Source organism: Thunnus albacares, chromosome 12 (genome assembly GCF_914725855.1).
Source record: "Thunnus albacares chromosome 12, fThuAlb1.1, whole genome shotgun sequence".
Classification (NCBI taxonomy): domain Eukaryota; kingdom Metazoa; phylum Chordata; class Actinopteri; order Scombriformes; family Scombridae; genus Thunnus; species Thunnus albacares.
In genome coordinates, this window is record NC_058117.1 from 22,498,563 (window position 1) to 22,512,953 (window position 14,391).

General features: G+C 38.3%; 1 protein-coding gene across 1 annotated transcript; it reads left to right on the forward strand.

The window, feature by feature from the left end:
* The first annotated feature begins 1,342 nt into the window (after positions 1–1,342).
* On the forward strand, positions 1,343–12,495 carry LOC122994521 (noelin-3-like). Its single transcript, XM_044369250.1, has 6 exons — positions 1,343–1,957; positions 5,134–5,277; positions 6,641–6,796; positions 7,956–8,175; positions 9,221–9,327; positions 10,726–12,495. Exons 1-6 carry the CDS (start codon positions 1,889–1,891, stop codon positions 11,401–11,403), a joined length of 1,374 nt encoding a protein of 457 aa, XP_044225185.1. The 5' UTR covers positions 1,343–1,888; the 3' UTR covers positions 11,404–12,495.
* The last annotated feature ends 1,896 nt before the right edge of the window (positions 12,496–14,391 follow it).

The window sequence follows — 14,391 nt, forward strand, 5'->3', positions numbered from 1 at the left end:
CTGCACAAACTGTGAACTCTCTTTGTATGCATAATGTGCGCTCCACACATTATTTAATACCACGTTGCAATTATTTTAAGCACTGAAAACATTGTGTCATATGAGAGTATGACTAATGGCTTTGGCCAGAGAGGAACATTACAACCACACTATGCCACAGAAAGCTTTGTGTCATTTGTTGCAGTAATATGACAGATTTCAGATTCCTCTACTTGGTAATCGGGTCTTCTTTCCCATATTTAAAGGGTCGGTTCACTCAAAGTACGAAAGAAACAAACATGTTTTTTCACTTACCTCACATTGCACAGTATCTAACCATGCAGATAATTTTGTTTTTATTGCTCAGGTTTGGAGATATCTGATGGAGGATATCTATACAATGGAAGTGAATGGACTTTTATTTGTGGTGCTCACAGCAAACTTTTTTTTTCCAGAGTCAGTGTCCCCATTACTTTGGATAATTCACAGACCTTGATGTGTGTAGTTCTCATGGGGGATATTTATTCAGTAAAAAAGTAGTTCCAATGAAAACTGTCTACAACAGTGTCTTTGGCTATTTAGCTTATTTCTACCAGGGAAAGAAAATAAAAATAATTGCAACTACTAAAATGCTAAAATTTCCAAGGTTGACAATCTACCTCAATACTCAAAAAAAAAAGAAAAAGAAAAAGGGATGACACGAATGACAAAGGAATGAAAAAAATGAAAATACTAAAGGTAAGGAAATGAAATCGTGTGGCATCAAGTCAAAATCTTGACTTATTAAGTCAAAGTTATGAGATAGTCAATCTTTGAAGCCGGGAGTGTGCCATCTGAATAATTATAGACTTTTACTGTGTTTAATTATCTACAAATAATAAATGGATTGATGTAAAAAAGGTTATTGTAATTTATGTATCTAATGTAATTAATTAATTTAAATTAATTTAAAGACAGCTCTCTTTAATTGTAAGATATGTAAGCAGTATGCTGTTTAAAAATCAAATAAAATCCACCTTACAGAGCAGCATCAGGGCTCTGATTGGTCAGACTCCTGCCAATGTGTAACACCTGTCCAATCAGCAGTAGCACTTCAATCAATTTTGATTTAGTCAGTAAAAATGTTGACTTATCTCATATTTTGCCTAAAAGGATCAAATATTTATATACTATCTTGTAATTTTGTCTTGCCACAAGAATATATATATATATATATATATATATATATATATTTTTTTTTTAACATTTCTTTATTTTTCCTGGCACAAATCGGCTTCCATACAGCACACACACATACAGGTGGACGTGTTGTTTGTTTGTTTGTTTTTGTAGTTTGTGTGATCCCTTTAAAGCTCACAAATTTCACAGAAACATTCAAGTCCTCATAGTAAACAAAGTATTTTGCGCGCGCTGCTATGACAGTATCCTCTCACGCTCTTTTTCTCTCCCTCTGCGCGTGCACTCAGACACAAAAACGCAGCAGCAGCAGCACCTCTGACCTCACGCCTCTATTTTTCTGGTGAATACTGCCAGCTGCAACTTTTGTCACCGCACAGCTGCCGGTGGATCCACCTCACACACAACAAGCTGGACTCATTAAAAGTCAAGAGAGGCAACTGGATGATGTCATATCCGCGAAGAAGGTCCCTATAACATAAACGCAGATAGGATTTTCACCCCTCCGCTGCTGCATGCATGCCCACAAACTTTTTCCTCTTTCCAGTGACGAGGTTTCTCCCCGCTGCCCACATGGCATGCGTAACAGGGACGAGTGGATGGATGTGCCCTCCTCCCCGGAAAGCCTCGGTTCTTACCAGCGCGTAGTGGACGCAGTGGCGCGAGCCCACAGGCAGAAACTTGCGTGAATTTTTTTTCTGTTCCCGACGAGGAGGAGGTAGCAGTCGGCAGAATGTGGTCGCTGTCCGTGATGCTGAACCCGCTGCTGTTTCTGCTACTGTTCGGATACTGCCCTACAGTGGTGAGTTCACTGTCTTCACATTTCTCTCTCTCAAAAAAAAGATCCCACCTCTGCAGAATAAACTTCAACACGAGCTCAGTTTTTCATGTAATGCCGCTGTTGGAAAGTTCAGGTGATCGGGGATGTTTTTAATTAGGGTGGAGCATTTCTCAGCGGTTGGTGAAAGCCCAACAACACAGAAACGAGTCATTTCAGTGTCCAGCCATTATTGCATGTTTGGCTGATTCTTTGCTATTGTCATTGTATTGTGTACACACTCCAACACTGGAAATAATTAACACGAATATGCCAAAATGTTTTGGAAAAGATCATCTGAGATAGAAATACTGAATTGAAAGTGGTTGGTGGAGGAAGAGACACACTCACAGCACTCATGTTTATTGCCTACATCAACCATATAGCACTGATATCGATCCTGGAGTATCGCCAGGCATATAACTCACTTTTAAGGGAGAGTTCAATCATTGTTAAAAAAAACAAAAAAAGAAAAAAAACAATTGCTGCTGTGAATTATATCAAAATCCCTCCCAGACAGAAGAAGCTGCACTAAACATCTTCATACTGGCAAATGCTCTCTCTCTCTCTCTTACTCTGGAAAACTGACTTTAACTGAATTCATCCATTAATTTCTGATACTGTGTGTGTTTTCTTTTTCATGCAACCACATTATATGTTTTTTAAAATGTAGCCTAATGTTTTTAAAGGAACATTTTCTGGCAAAATAAGCTTCGGAAATGGGGATGCATTTGGGAACATTATCACACATTAGGGGGAGCAGCTTGCAGATCACCAAGCCATTTGGACAAGAACAATGGTCGATTAGGTTCATCCCACCCATGCAGAGTACAAATCCCTGTGCCAGTGTCTTGATTGCAAAGCGGTGTCCTCACATACTATCACCTTGTCGTGATTGAAAGTGGTGTGCTGAATTAATGTTGTTCGTTTGTTCATGAAAACAGAACATGTTTACAGGGCAAGGCAATGCTCGAAACTGTTTCCACATAAGCCAGGAAGTCTAAATGAATGCCCAAAACAAAAGAGGAACCAGCTGTCTGAATTATTTAATGAGAGAAAAACTCTTTGTGCAGAGTTCCTCACAAAAGCCTAGTTGGAGAGTGCATCTGGCTTGGCTGCGCTACAGATTCATTTTAATATGAGGAAATTGAAAGTGAGAAGAGGGGGAAAGGATGTGCGTCACTCAAGAGACAGAGGAGAAAGACCGTTTTAACAGATTAGCAAATCTGGCTTCTTTTTAGGAGCCTTTCAAAGCAATATAAGCAAAAGAAGAGCTGAGGTTGTTTTTTTTTCTCCCCTAATTTATCCTATTTAGCTACGATGCCATGAAAGGGAGAGGCAGATTGCAGCTACATTCATGGTGTAAAAAGCCATCCACTCAATCTAATCATTTTTTTTGGACTACTACCACACATGACCTCCTGATGTTTCAATGCAACAGCACTTTTTCGATCACCGTTAGAGTTCATAGGTGGCACATACTCTGACATTTTAAATATATATATATATATATATATATATATATATATATATATATATATATATATATATATATATATATATATATATATATATATATATATATTGTAAAGTTAAGGTTATTCTATTTTTGTGGCATTTATCAAATACTCATATCAGGACCAATTTATCATCAGGGCATCAGTAGAATAAGCCTCAATTCCTAGATCACAAACTTTACAAGCAACCAATAGCAAAGTGGACAAAGATCAAGGTCTGCAGTGTTTTGATAATACCTGAAACAATTTTCTTAAAATCTGATAACGGCAACATGAGAGAGTTGTGTCAGGAAGAGAATGAAAGCTCAGGAGATTGATAGCATAGAAGGGATTTTTTTTTTTATTTCTTGACTTCAAGATAAGAACATATCAAGGTGAAAATAAGATGTGGCAGAGGAATCATGGTGCAAGTGTTGAAAACCAAGATAGTGATAAAATTTGATTCTACATTGCAAAGTACTGATTAATGGTGTGAGCAGCTATTTTATTCTTAGGAGACATGACTTTTGTGTGGGAATGACACAGTATAAACTGATAATCCATTATTAGATATTTGTAATGTAGACTACAGAAAAGCAGCCTCTCTGTCGGTGAAAATGATGAGTCAAAGTCTGTGCTTTCTCCTCGGCGTGATGTCCTCGCCTGCTCAGAGGGGACGTGATCTTTCATGGCTGATTCCAAACGCTTTTTAAACTGTTCAGGCTGACAGGCAAGGATGAATGGGAGAAGGAAAGGATGGCTGCACAATAAATAGGGCACTTCTCTTTTATATCCACAAGCTTCAAAGGCTGGTGGATACCAAAGTTCACATGTTTCACATGTTATTCTCCAGCCAGATTGAGATTTGGAATGTGAAACTAAATCCAGATAATAGCTGGTTGTGTGCCAAAGTGGCTAATAGTGCCGAGAATGTACCCACCGCAGTCAAAGGTTGCCAGTATTTGGCTGGGGGCTTGTGTTAATTTCCCATGCTGACAGTAAACAGCAGTATTGTTCAAATACTGATGCTGTTTGTATGTCTGATAGGCATCAACTTTTCCAGCACTTCAGGACATTTAGATCAATATTTGAATCAAAACTTGTTTTTACTGTGTACAGTCTGACATAGTTGATGGTGTTGCATTAAAATATGCTGCATAAGCTCATGATGCAAAACTTTATGTTCTTTAAACTTTATACTGTAGCGCTGTGAAGCATATTGAATGTATTATAGAATAGGTTAAAGCTTCCACAAATCAGGTTTATCTGCGCATCCCAGCAGGACTTTCAGTTAAGGTACCGGAAGACCTAGTGAGGAGAAACAGAGGAATTTGAGCTGTTGGGTTATTCATCAAGGCCAAGAAACACTATTTATTGTTGAAGAGGAAATTCACTGGAGACCGTATACCGTGAGCGGAGGAATATCTTACAGCAAAAGCACTTTGTTCCTCCAAAGCTCGGAGTTTTTATAAGTCAGTGGAATTGGTTGGTGTCAAAGCTTTGTGTGCATAAGGCAGAGGGATGGATGACCCATGAGGAAAAAAATAAGAAACCATAACAGCTGTTTGCTGCAATTTTATGATAGTATCAGTATTTAATCCATTTCATGCGTCTGTCTGCGTGTGTGCTGTATATTTACAACTGTGCCTGTGTCTCTGCATGCAGACCATCCGGCCAAAGGAGGGGTGGCAGGTATACAGCTCAGCTCAGGATGCAGATGGGCGTTGTATCTGCACAGTGGTGGCACCTGAACAGAATCTGTGCTCCAGAGATGCCAAAGGCAGGCAGCTCCGCCAGCTCCTGGAGAAGGTTCGCACACACAGCCACACACATTCCTGTTTACATGACAACACACACTCACTCTCTGGCGTAGAAACATTCACTGTAAGCAACTGACATTTTCCATGTGCACACTTAAATTCATAAAGACATATCACATCGATTTCTATCATTATTCATGCTTCTTTGTTGCCCTAATCCTCAGAGAGATTGCACCAGCCAGGTCCATAACCCTATTTTCCACTTCTGCATACATTACATGGATGACAACAGCTGAATGGCTGCTTGTGAAGATGAGAACGCTCCCCATCTCACCTTAACAGAACTGAAGTGCCCCTGTTTTTGGCACCAAACCATTAAAGGCTATTGCTAAGGTTTCAAGTATTATCAGGTTTTAAGCATTTATGTTTGTCAGAAAGTGGACTATCCTCAAAAACATTTTTTTTTACAACTACCATCATGGATTTTTCAAATAAAAGCATGCGTTTTGAATGGATCTCCATAGTCAGTTAGCTCTGAATATACCGTCCAAAATTATGTATTGAGGTAGAAACATGAAATTTAATTCCAAATGAAACAGTTTTGTTTTTTTCACATGACAGTGATTTAATGCATTATCTACAAACAGCAAACAGACAGTGCAGCACTGGAGTCACTTTCCTCAATTAACATGCCATATAAGGAAACATTGCTTTAGTCTACATTTTAAAGTTGTACGCCAAAGGGTGTTCTCTGTCATTCACTAGTGCCTTTGACACTAATGTACTAAGCTGCCTCAGGGCTTCAGTAGGGCCATTTTAGGATCCCTCATCTACAGCCATAAAAGTATGCTGAACACAATGTGTGAATGTGGTGCCACTTTGCTAGTGCTGTGCTCCAGTAATGTTGGTTGGCTACAATTAGAGCCAAATGGAGAAGAGAGAAAGGACCACATGTCTTCTTGTTCAGATGCCCCATAAACCTAGTGAGCTTTTGTTAAACCAGAGAGAGACTTTGTGAGGTTTTGGTGACTCATATCTACCAGGAATCCTGTTTTGGGCTGTGAAATATGTAAACAGCCCCGGTTCAGTCGTTCATTCGTAACATTTAAAAAATGTGGCAATTTGTTTTGAATGAGAACTCAGTGAAAAGTATTAAAAACTGAGAGAAAACAGAACTGGAGAAAAGAAGGAATCTGCAACGTCACAGTCCCATGTCCATGTAAAATCCATTCAAAGCCCTATGTAGCTCACACATGAATGGTTAAAAGACAATCATGTTAGAGGTCAAAGTGTTGATTTGTTCCTTGAGAAGTTAAAGCATAGCGGGCTACCGAGCGGCTGAACATGGGGGACATTTTAATCTCGTGGTAGAAGGAAAAATCAATGCTTCGCTGCTTCATTCTTTTCAAAAGGTGCAGAACATGTCGCAGTCAATCGAGGTGCTGAACCTACGGACGCAGAGGGACTTTCAGTATATCATGAGAATGGAGAGCCAGATCAAAGGACTGCGGTCAAAGTTCCGACAGATCGAATCGGACAGGAAGACGCTGGTCAACAAAAACTTTCAGGTATACTTTGTTTGATGTTTAAATCTGTGAGAAACATCACAGGGAAGCCTGTGAAAGTCCTCTAAAGATACCCGAGAAGCATCTGAATGGATAAACTTTCATTCCTAATAAGATCAATACAGGTCTACAAGTGCCCAGCTAAGGAGAAGATGTCTTAAAAACTTGACATGGCTTGAAGGCAGCAGACTGCATGAATTATCAACACTCTTGTATATTAACAGATATTAATGGTCACACAAAGAATATACAATTTTAACTTTAACCAAGAGCACTATACATTTAACATTAGTGACCAAGGAGAATAGTTGCATGGTTTACTAACTTTCTGATTTAAATGCCTTCCTCAAGCTCTGTGGATCAGTTTTAAGTCATAGTTTTTAGTTACATGCACTTATTAGTTATGTTTTAACTACCACTGTCCATTTCCATCACAAACCTGCTCCTGCAGCCTTCAGAGTATAAAAAAATAGATTCTGATATTCCAATTCTGAACCCCACTATAAAAAAGATGATGATGATAGTAATGGACAATACAGTAAATTCTGTTGGGATCTGATACCAAGTGGTGCTCGGGTATGATACCTTTCATTGAAAATAACTTTGAATACTTCACTGAAAAGAGAAACCTTTCATATAATATGACATTGACATTACATAATTAGAATCCATAAGGGAAATGTGTTTGGGTCCTACTTTGTTGCAGTTCTGTGTGCCCTTTCCTCTGATAAACTTGCATGCACTGTAGCAGACAGCCTGTCCTACAAATTACCAATGTTTTTTGTAATATTCAGTCAGAAGTGAAAGAAGAATTTACATTTTGTGCAAAATAGAGGGAGAATTGTGCTAATATTCATCAAGTATTGGCCCACTACTACAGGAAGATGTAGCTATTGCAATACTTATGCATTTGGTATTGGTCCACCTATAACTAGATATATAATCTTAATTTACTCACACAAGAGAAATTAAGTGCCCGAGGGAGGAGATAATTTGTTTCAGTTTTCTTGAATCACATTTTCTGCCTTAGTTAAGGATGGTTCCTTGTACCATAAAACATCCTTAAACTGCTGCACTGAAAACAAACTGAATCATTTCGCCAGACTTAGAGATTTGTTGAGACAGTTGTTACTGCAGTGAAGTATTCTCTGTTGTATTCCAGGAGCTAAAGGGAAAGATGGAGTCCCTGCAGCCGTTGATCCCTGTTCTAGAGCAGTACAAGACAGATGCCAAGCTCATCTCCCAGTTCAAAGAGGAGATCAGAAACCTGTCTGGTGTGTTAATGGGTATCCAGGAGGAGATGGGAGCCTATGACTATGAGGAGCTACAACGGAGGGTCCTAAACCTGGAAAATCGGCTCCGAAACTGTATGAGCAAACTCAGTAAGTCCATCGCAGAAAAGGGCATGCATGCATGCATGCAAGGGCATGGTGACCGTAGATTATCAGATGACAGAGTGATCAGAGATGCATTTATTGCGGCCACCAGCAGAATGGCATTTAGATATAGAGCAGAGCTTCTAATGGAGGCAGAAATAATGTTAGTGGCTTGAGAAAACCTCCATCTGCAGAGCCAAAGAACATTTTCTACACAAAAAGTACAATCTAGGCTTATACAAAGATGTAATGGATACGATTATTTCATCTTTTCTTTTTTCTTCTTATTTCTTCTTTGCCCTTTGCAATTTGTCAATGATTGTGTGGTTCCCTCATTCTACCCATTGAGGTTTAACTCGGCTAATAAGATCACTTCTGCCTCCAGAGCAGCTTTTCCTCTGATAAAGGTTTGCATAACTAGCTCCAATTTGCCAACTGCCAGGTTTTCAATAGTGATGAGAGCTGTCAAAGTGTCAATGTAAATAGCTAACATATGAATGCTAATGGGTTGTGGCTCAAAGTCTTACTGAGCTCAAGATGATTACTTTCACATTCACTGTGCATGAGCTTTGATTGATTAGGTAAAATAGCAGCTAAATACTTAATAGGGAACTTGCAGGCTTGCGTGCAAGTGATAGCCTACTGTCATTTGGCACAATTAAAGTGTCTGGCGAAGATGAATTAAGTGCACCTCAAGTACTTCAAATATTAAACCATGTGTGATAAATGTTCACCCAGGTCTGACACATGGGAAGGGGTTTTATTAGTCGCAATCTTGCATTTTTTTCTGGTTATCCTTTGTGTTTCTGTGACAGCAGAGAAAAGCATGTGGTAGAGTCCAGATGCTGACCGCAAACCATCCAGAACATGAACTTTTTTTGTTTTGTACACCCATTTTTTAATTAAAAAATGAGCCACTATCAGATGTAAGCGGTCCATTTCTTTGTGATTTCTTCCAGTATAGACATCATAACATTGGCTGTTGTTTTATCATTTGGAGCGGGAGCAATTTGTGTGCTGTATGTGACCAGAGCGTGTGATGTGTTCACAGCATGTGGCAAGCTAATGAAGATCACTGGACCGCAGACAGTGAAGACTTCAGGAACCAGATTTGGAGCCTGGATGACTGACCCACAGGCGTCTCCCAAAAACAACAGGGTGAGCTGAGTTAATGTGCTTTGGTTTATGTTGCAAGCCTTTGAAGCAATATGGAGTGGTTTAATAATTTACATATAACTGCTTCCCTCCTGTTGATTAGAAGGGAGAGATGTTGTTAGACTACTGCATCACACTCACAAAAACTTTTTCGCACATTTAACTGTTAACATAAAACTTGATGTTCTTGCTGGACATTTTGATGTGCATTAAGTTGGATGGTCGAATTCTTTTATCTGAACGGGAGAAATAAGTCAACACTAACTGCATTATTTATTTCTTGGCACAGGACCTTCATCGTGGTGTTTTAGAGAATGGGTAAAAGCTGAGCCCTCGTCAATTATTTAGTGAGAATTTGACACATTAATAGCCAGTCACTGAAGAATGCTGCATTTTTAAAACAAAAAAAAAAAATCAAAGTAATGCACACAACAAACTGTTACTTGAAAAAGTAAAAACTACCTTACAAAACAGTCACAGAACAGTCAGAGAAATGAGTGTGGTACCCCGTGGAGTTTTCTTGAAAAGAAACAGTTTTGTTTACAGTATTTCTTGCCAAACTGCATTATATGTATCCTCGAGGCCTAAGAAAACGTGTTGATGCATTTCCTCCCTCATAAACATTTGAAAAGGCAATTTTTGGAATTACAAAATAACTGCAGAGGCCAAGTGCTCAATGGGTTTCACATGCAGTAAATCTAAGTTTCTCTTTGAAGTAAAACAAAACTAGTCATAGTAAAGAATATTACAAACTTTATGCCTGACTATTACTTTATCTTTTATCCTCTGCCTTTTTCTTTTCTGTGTCCAAGTTTTTAAATATTTTGAAAATTCCTTGAGGCATTGTTACGTGCGTTAGCGTGTCACCGCCACCAAACGTTGATTAATGTAATAGCATGATGTGTATCACCTGCCTGTTTGTGTGTAAAGGTGTGTCTTTGTGCACATGTTATAGCAAAGCACCATATACAAACAAGACAGAGACATGGCCTACTTATCAAAATATTGCTCCATTTACAGTAATGTATGACAATTAAAAACTCTCCAATGCTAAAATCATAATTCCTGGATGTAGCTTTTTAGATTTTAAATCCAGGAAACATCTTTCTGCTCCCTAAAGTCATAAATATCACCTTCCCTCACTCCCAGATTTAATCTATAAGAGAAATCTGCCCCTTTAACAGAACTCCTGTGTTCTGTGATCCAATTTTTTTAGTGACCGATCTATTTCATGCCTTTTTGCACTACTAATCATGTAGGTCACCTTTTTTGTTCTACAGGTAATTAGGCAGATTATATTTGTAATTTCAACCTTAATCAGATGCGTAAAGCAGCTGGAACTTTTTTCTTGTAACTGAACATCACAAAAAATTGTATCTGTTTGTCTGAATGTGTCCCCAGGTTTGGTATATGGACAGCTACACCAACAACAAGATAGTAAAAGAGTTTAAATCCGTTGAGGATTTTGTGGCAGGAGTCGAGTCGAGAACCTACAACCTGCCTTTCAAATGGGCCGGCACTAACCACGTGGTGTACAACGGCTCTCTGTACTACAACAAGATGCAGAGCAACATCATAGTGAGGTACAGCTTTGAGACAGGTCGCGTGGTCACCCAGAGGGCCCTGGAGTCAGCGGGCTTCCATAACGTATACCCCTACACCTGGGGAGGTTTCTCCGACATTGACCTGATGGCGGACGAGCTGGGCCTGTGGGCCGTGTACGCAACCAACCAGAACGCTGGGAACATCGTCGTCAGCCAGCTGAATCCGGACACACTCCAGATCCTCAGCACGTGGAACACCGAATACTCAAAGAGGAATGCCGGCGAGTCTTTTATGATCTGTGGGACGCTCTACATCACTAACTCCCACCTGACCGGCGCCAAGGTGTACTACGCTTACTCCACTAAAACCTCCACATATGAGTATACAGACATTCCCTTTCATAACCAGTACTTCCACATGTCTATGTTGGACTACAACGCCAGGGACCGCGCCCTCTACGGCTGGAACAACGGCCACCAGGTCCTGTTTAATGTTACTCTTTTCCACATCATTAAAACTGAGGACGACTCTTAAAGGGAGGAACATACACATGAGAGAAATATGAAAACATGGGGAAAAAAATGTATTCTTGCACCTGAATGTTCTTATGAATTTATTTATTTATTTATTTATTTATTTATTTATTTTATTTTCCCTGATTTGTGCATTTTATACTGTTTCATTTACTGACATCAAGCTATTTGCCTGTTTTCATATGGAGAGTTTATTAATTGAGATATTCACAATTTGGAAAGGTAACACTTTTCTCTTTAAAATAAATGACAGCAAAGACTAAAACAGATTTGGTCCATTTTGAAGCAAATTGCAGGTAACAGATTTTCGACTAAATAATTGCACTTTTACTTGTTGAACATTGAACTTCCAGTAATTTCTGCAGCTCCTCTTTCTCTCCAAAATGAAAGCTTTTCAGAAATGAAGTCTTCATATTTATAATGGTTTTCTCATTCAGGATTACATTTATTCATGCCTTGTAATTTATTCATATTTTGACTGTGTTCGCTAATTGTTCGTTTTGTTTCCATTCTTTCCTTGCCATTTATTCATCATCATCTGCTAATTTATTCCTGCCTTTCACTGCCTCCATTTAGATTTCAAATTGTCTTTTTCTTTCAAAAGTTTTTGCACTTGACCTTGTACAAGACAATGAGAAACGTTGTGAACCATCAGGCACCTGTATAGTTACTGTACTGTACTTGGCTTTTTTCCTGTCTATGAAGATTCTCAGTCATCCAGGTCATGGGACATCTTGATGTATTAAGTTAAAGCACTTAAGCAAACAGCAAATCTGGTTGCCTTTTACTTAGTACTTTGAGATATTAGCTTTTTGGTATCTTCAGCAACAGTTTGTATGCCTTATTAAGTGCAGTACGTTCTGTAAGCCCAAGAATAACAGCTCTTGTGCATGAATGTTGGCTATCCTAATAGCATTTTTACTGTAACTGTATATCTGTGTATTTTGTATTTGCAATACATCCCATTGTCCTCTCTAGCTATGTTAATGGTAAAGATTCATTCATACAGACAGCAGTAGATGACTTTATTAAGCATTCATTTGTGTAAATAAGAAGGTATACATAATCAAAATAAAAGTATTGTTTTCATTAAGCCAGTGATTTCTGTGTTTTTTTTTGTTTGTTTTTTTCTCAGGATAACAGTTTGTTTGATCAAGAGGTTCTCCTGCAATTGAAAGGAAACACTGGAAAGTAATGTGGTGTTGCATCATAGTTTTATCCGATGTCACTTCACCCCTACAGACGTGAGTGCAACAATGCATTTCTGCCAGAAGGGATTATTTCATTGCCCTTTTAAAAAGCAGTTCCAAAGTCAAGTTTTTTTCCCCCCATTTTCTGCACTATCTTATGCATTTTATTTCACTGTAATTATTTTTTTAATGCTTGTTATATTAGGTATTTTCCATTTTCCCTGTTACTTTCAGTCAGGAGTAGGACATCATTTTTAAGCTGCAAATATCACTTTGTACTTGACAACAACAGCTACAACAGCTCATAAAAGTGTAATACATTGGTTTGTATGTGACTGGGTTGTGACAATTGATATGATCCTTACTTTCCAAGCAACATCTAACTACACCATATCCACAGTATATATACACAGTAGTGGAATGTAATGAAGGCATTTACTCAAGTACTGTACTTAAGGACAATAAAGTACTTGTATTTTACTTTCCGTCACAAGCTACTGAATTATTCTACAGAGGGAAATATTAGACTTTTATGTGACAACTACTGTTGCAGTATGAGTTACATGGCAGACCTTAGAGAATAGAAATTAGCTTCACCTCCACCAGCTATGTCAACATGCAAATTACAGTCATGCATCAGTAGTTACTAATCCAATAATACAATATGTAATGTAGTATTTTTATGTATATATATATATAGTATAGTATGTACTATGTTCTAATGATGAGAGTAGACTGCATTGGCAGTAAGGAAACATAAAATAAATGTGTTTCACCATTTTGTGGTAAATGACACATCATGGCATGCCAGTCACTCAGTGTGTGACTCTGGAACATTATTGTTAGTTTCAAAAGGTGTTGAGTGATGGAGACTTATAGGCGCAGCAAGTAGATTGTATTTCATCAGCTAAAAATACTCTGAGATGAAAATTGACATCAGAAATGCTGAAAGCATTTGTGAGGCTGACTTCATTCAAATGTTTATGACCAAATATTACTGATCTGATCATCTAATCTGAAATTCAGTTTTCACTAAAACTGGTGGATCACCTTCTATCTCATATGTTCCTAAATGTAAAGTTGTTGGAGGTGTTTGCCATTTGGAACTGAATAGAGAAGTTGCGATCCAAAACTATCTATTCATTCTTTTTTTTTTCTTCACAGACCATCATGATATGTAAGAGGAACCACGAAATGATCCAAACTCATAATAGATAATAAACCTGCTCCCTGAGACTAGCACCATTAACCACAGGCTCCCAGACCAAAAAGACAAGTTACACCTTCAATCAGGAGCCTGTAGATGACTGATGAGGCTGAACAACCTCGTAACTCAGATGGTTGAAAACTGAAATATCTGTGAATAAAACCCAACAAGCAGACATAATATAAGTTTTTATGTCACATAGACATTTTCACATGATTCTAGAAACACTCAAATCAAACAAATTGATGTAAAATAAATATCTCACTCTGTATCTCAATTTATTTGTTCTAAAATAAACATTATAATTATTGCAAGTTGAGGAGATTAGCGAGACAACAGATGGATAGCCTCTGGACAGCCTCTTGTACATACAGTGGAATCCGAGAATAGAATTGTTAATTGTGAGGCAAACACAAGGTTAATGAGGGAGGCAGATCTTTCCACAGTGTAAAAATATTCATGTTTCCAAGCAATTTAATGTTGCCTAAAATAAATCTTTGCTTCCAAGGCCATGATATTGTGAACTTTGTCTTGGGGCTGTGATGTGATGTGACAAATAACTAATGCAAACAAGTGCGATGACAAGTGAAAT

What these genes read in the sequence shown, in the direction of transcription:
- LOC122994521 (XM_044369250.1), top strand. Translation starts at nt 1,889, where the DNA reads ATGTGGTCGCTGTCCGTGATGCTGAACCCGCTGCTGTTTCTGCTACTG. An exon ending in TCGGATACTGCCCTACAGTG is followed by an intron (nt 1,958 to 5,133) that starts GTGAGTTCACTG and finishes CTCTGCATGCAG; the next exon opens with ACCATCCGGCCAAAGGAGGG. An exon ending in AAACTGTATGAGCAAACTCA is followed by an intron (nt 8,176 to 9,220) that starts GTAAGTCCATCG and finishes ATGTGTTCACAG; the next exon opens with CATGTGGCAAGCTAATGAAG.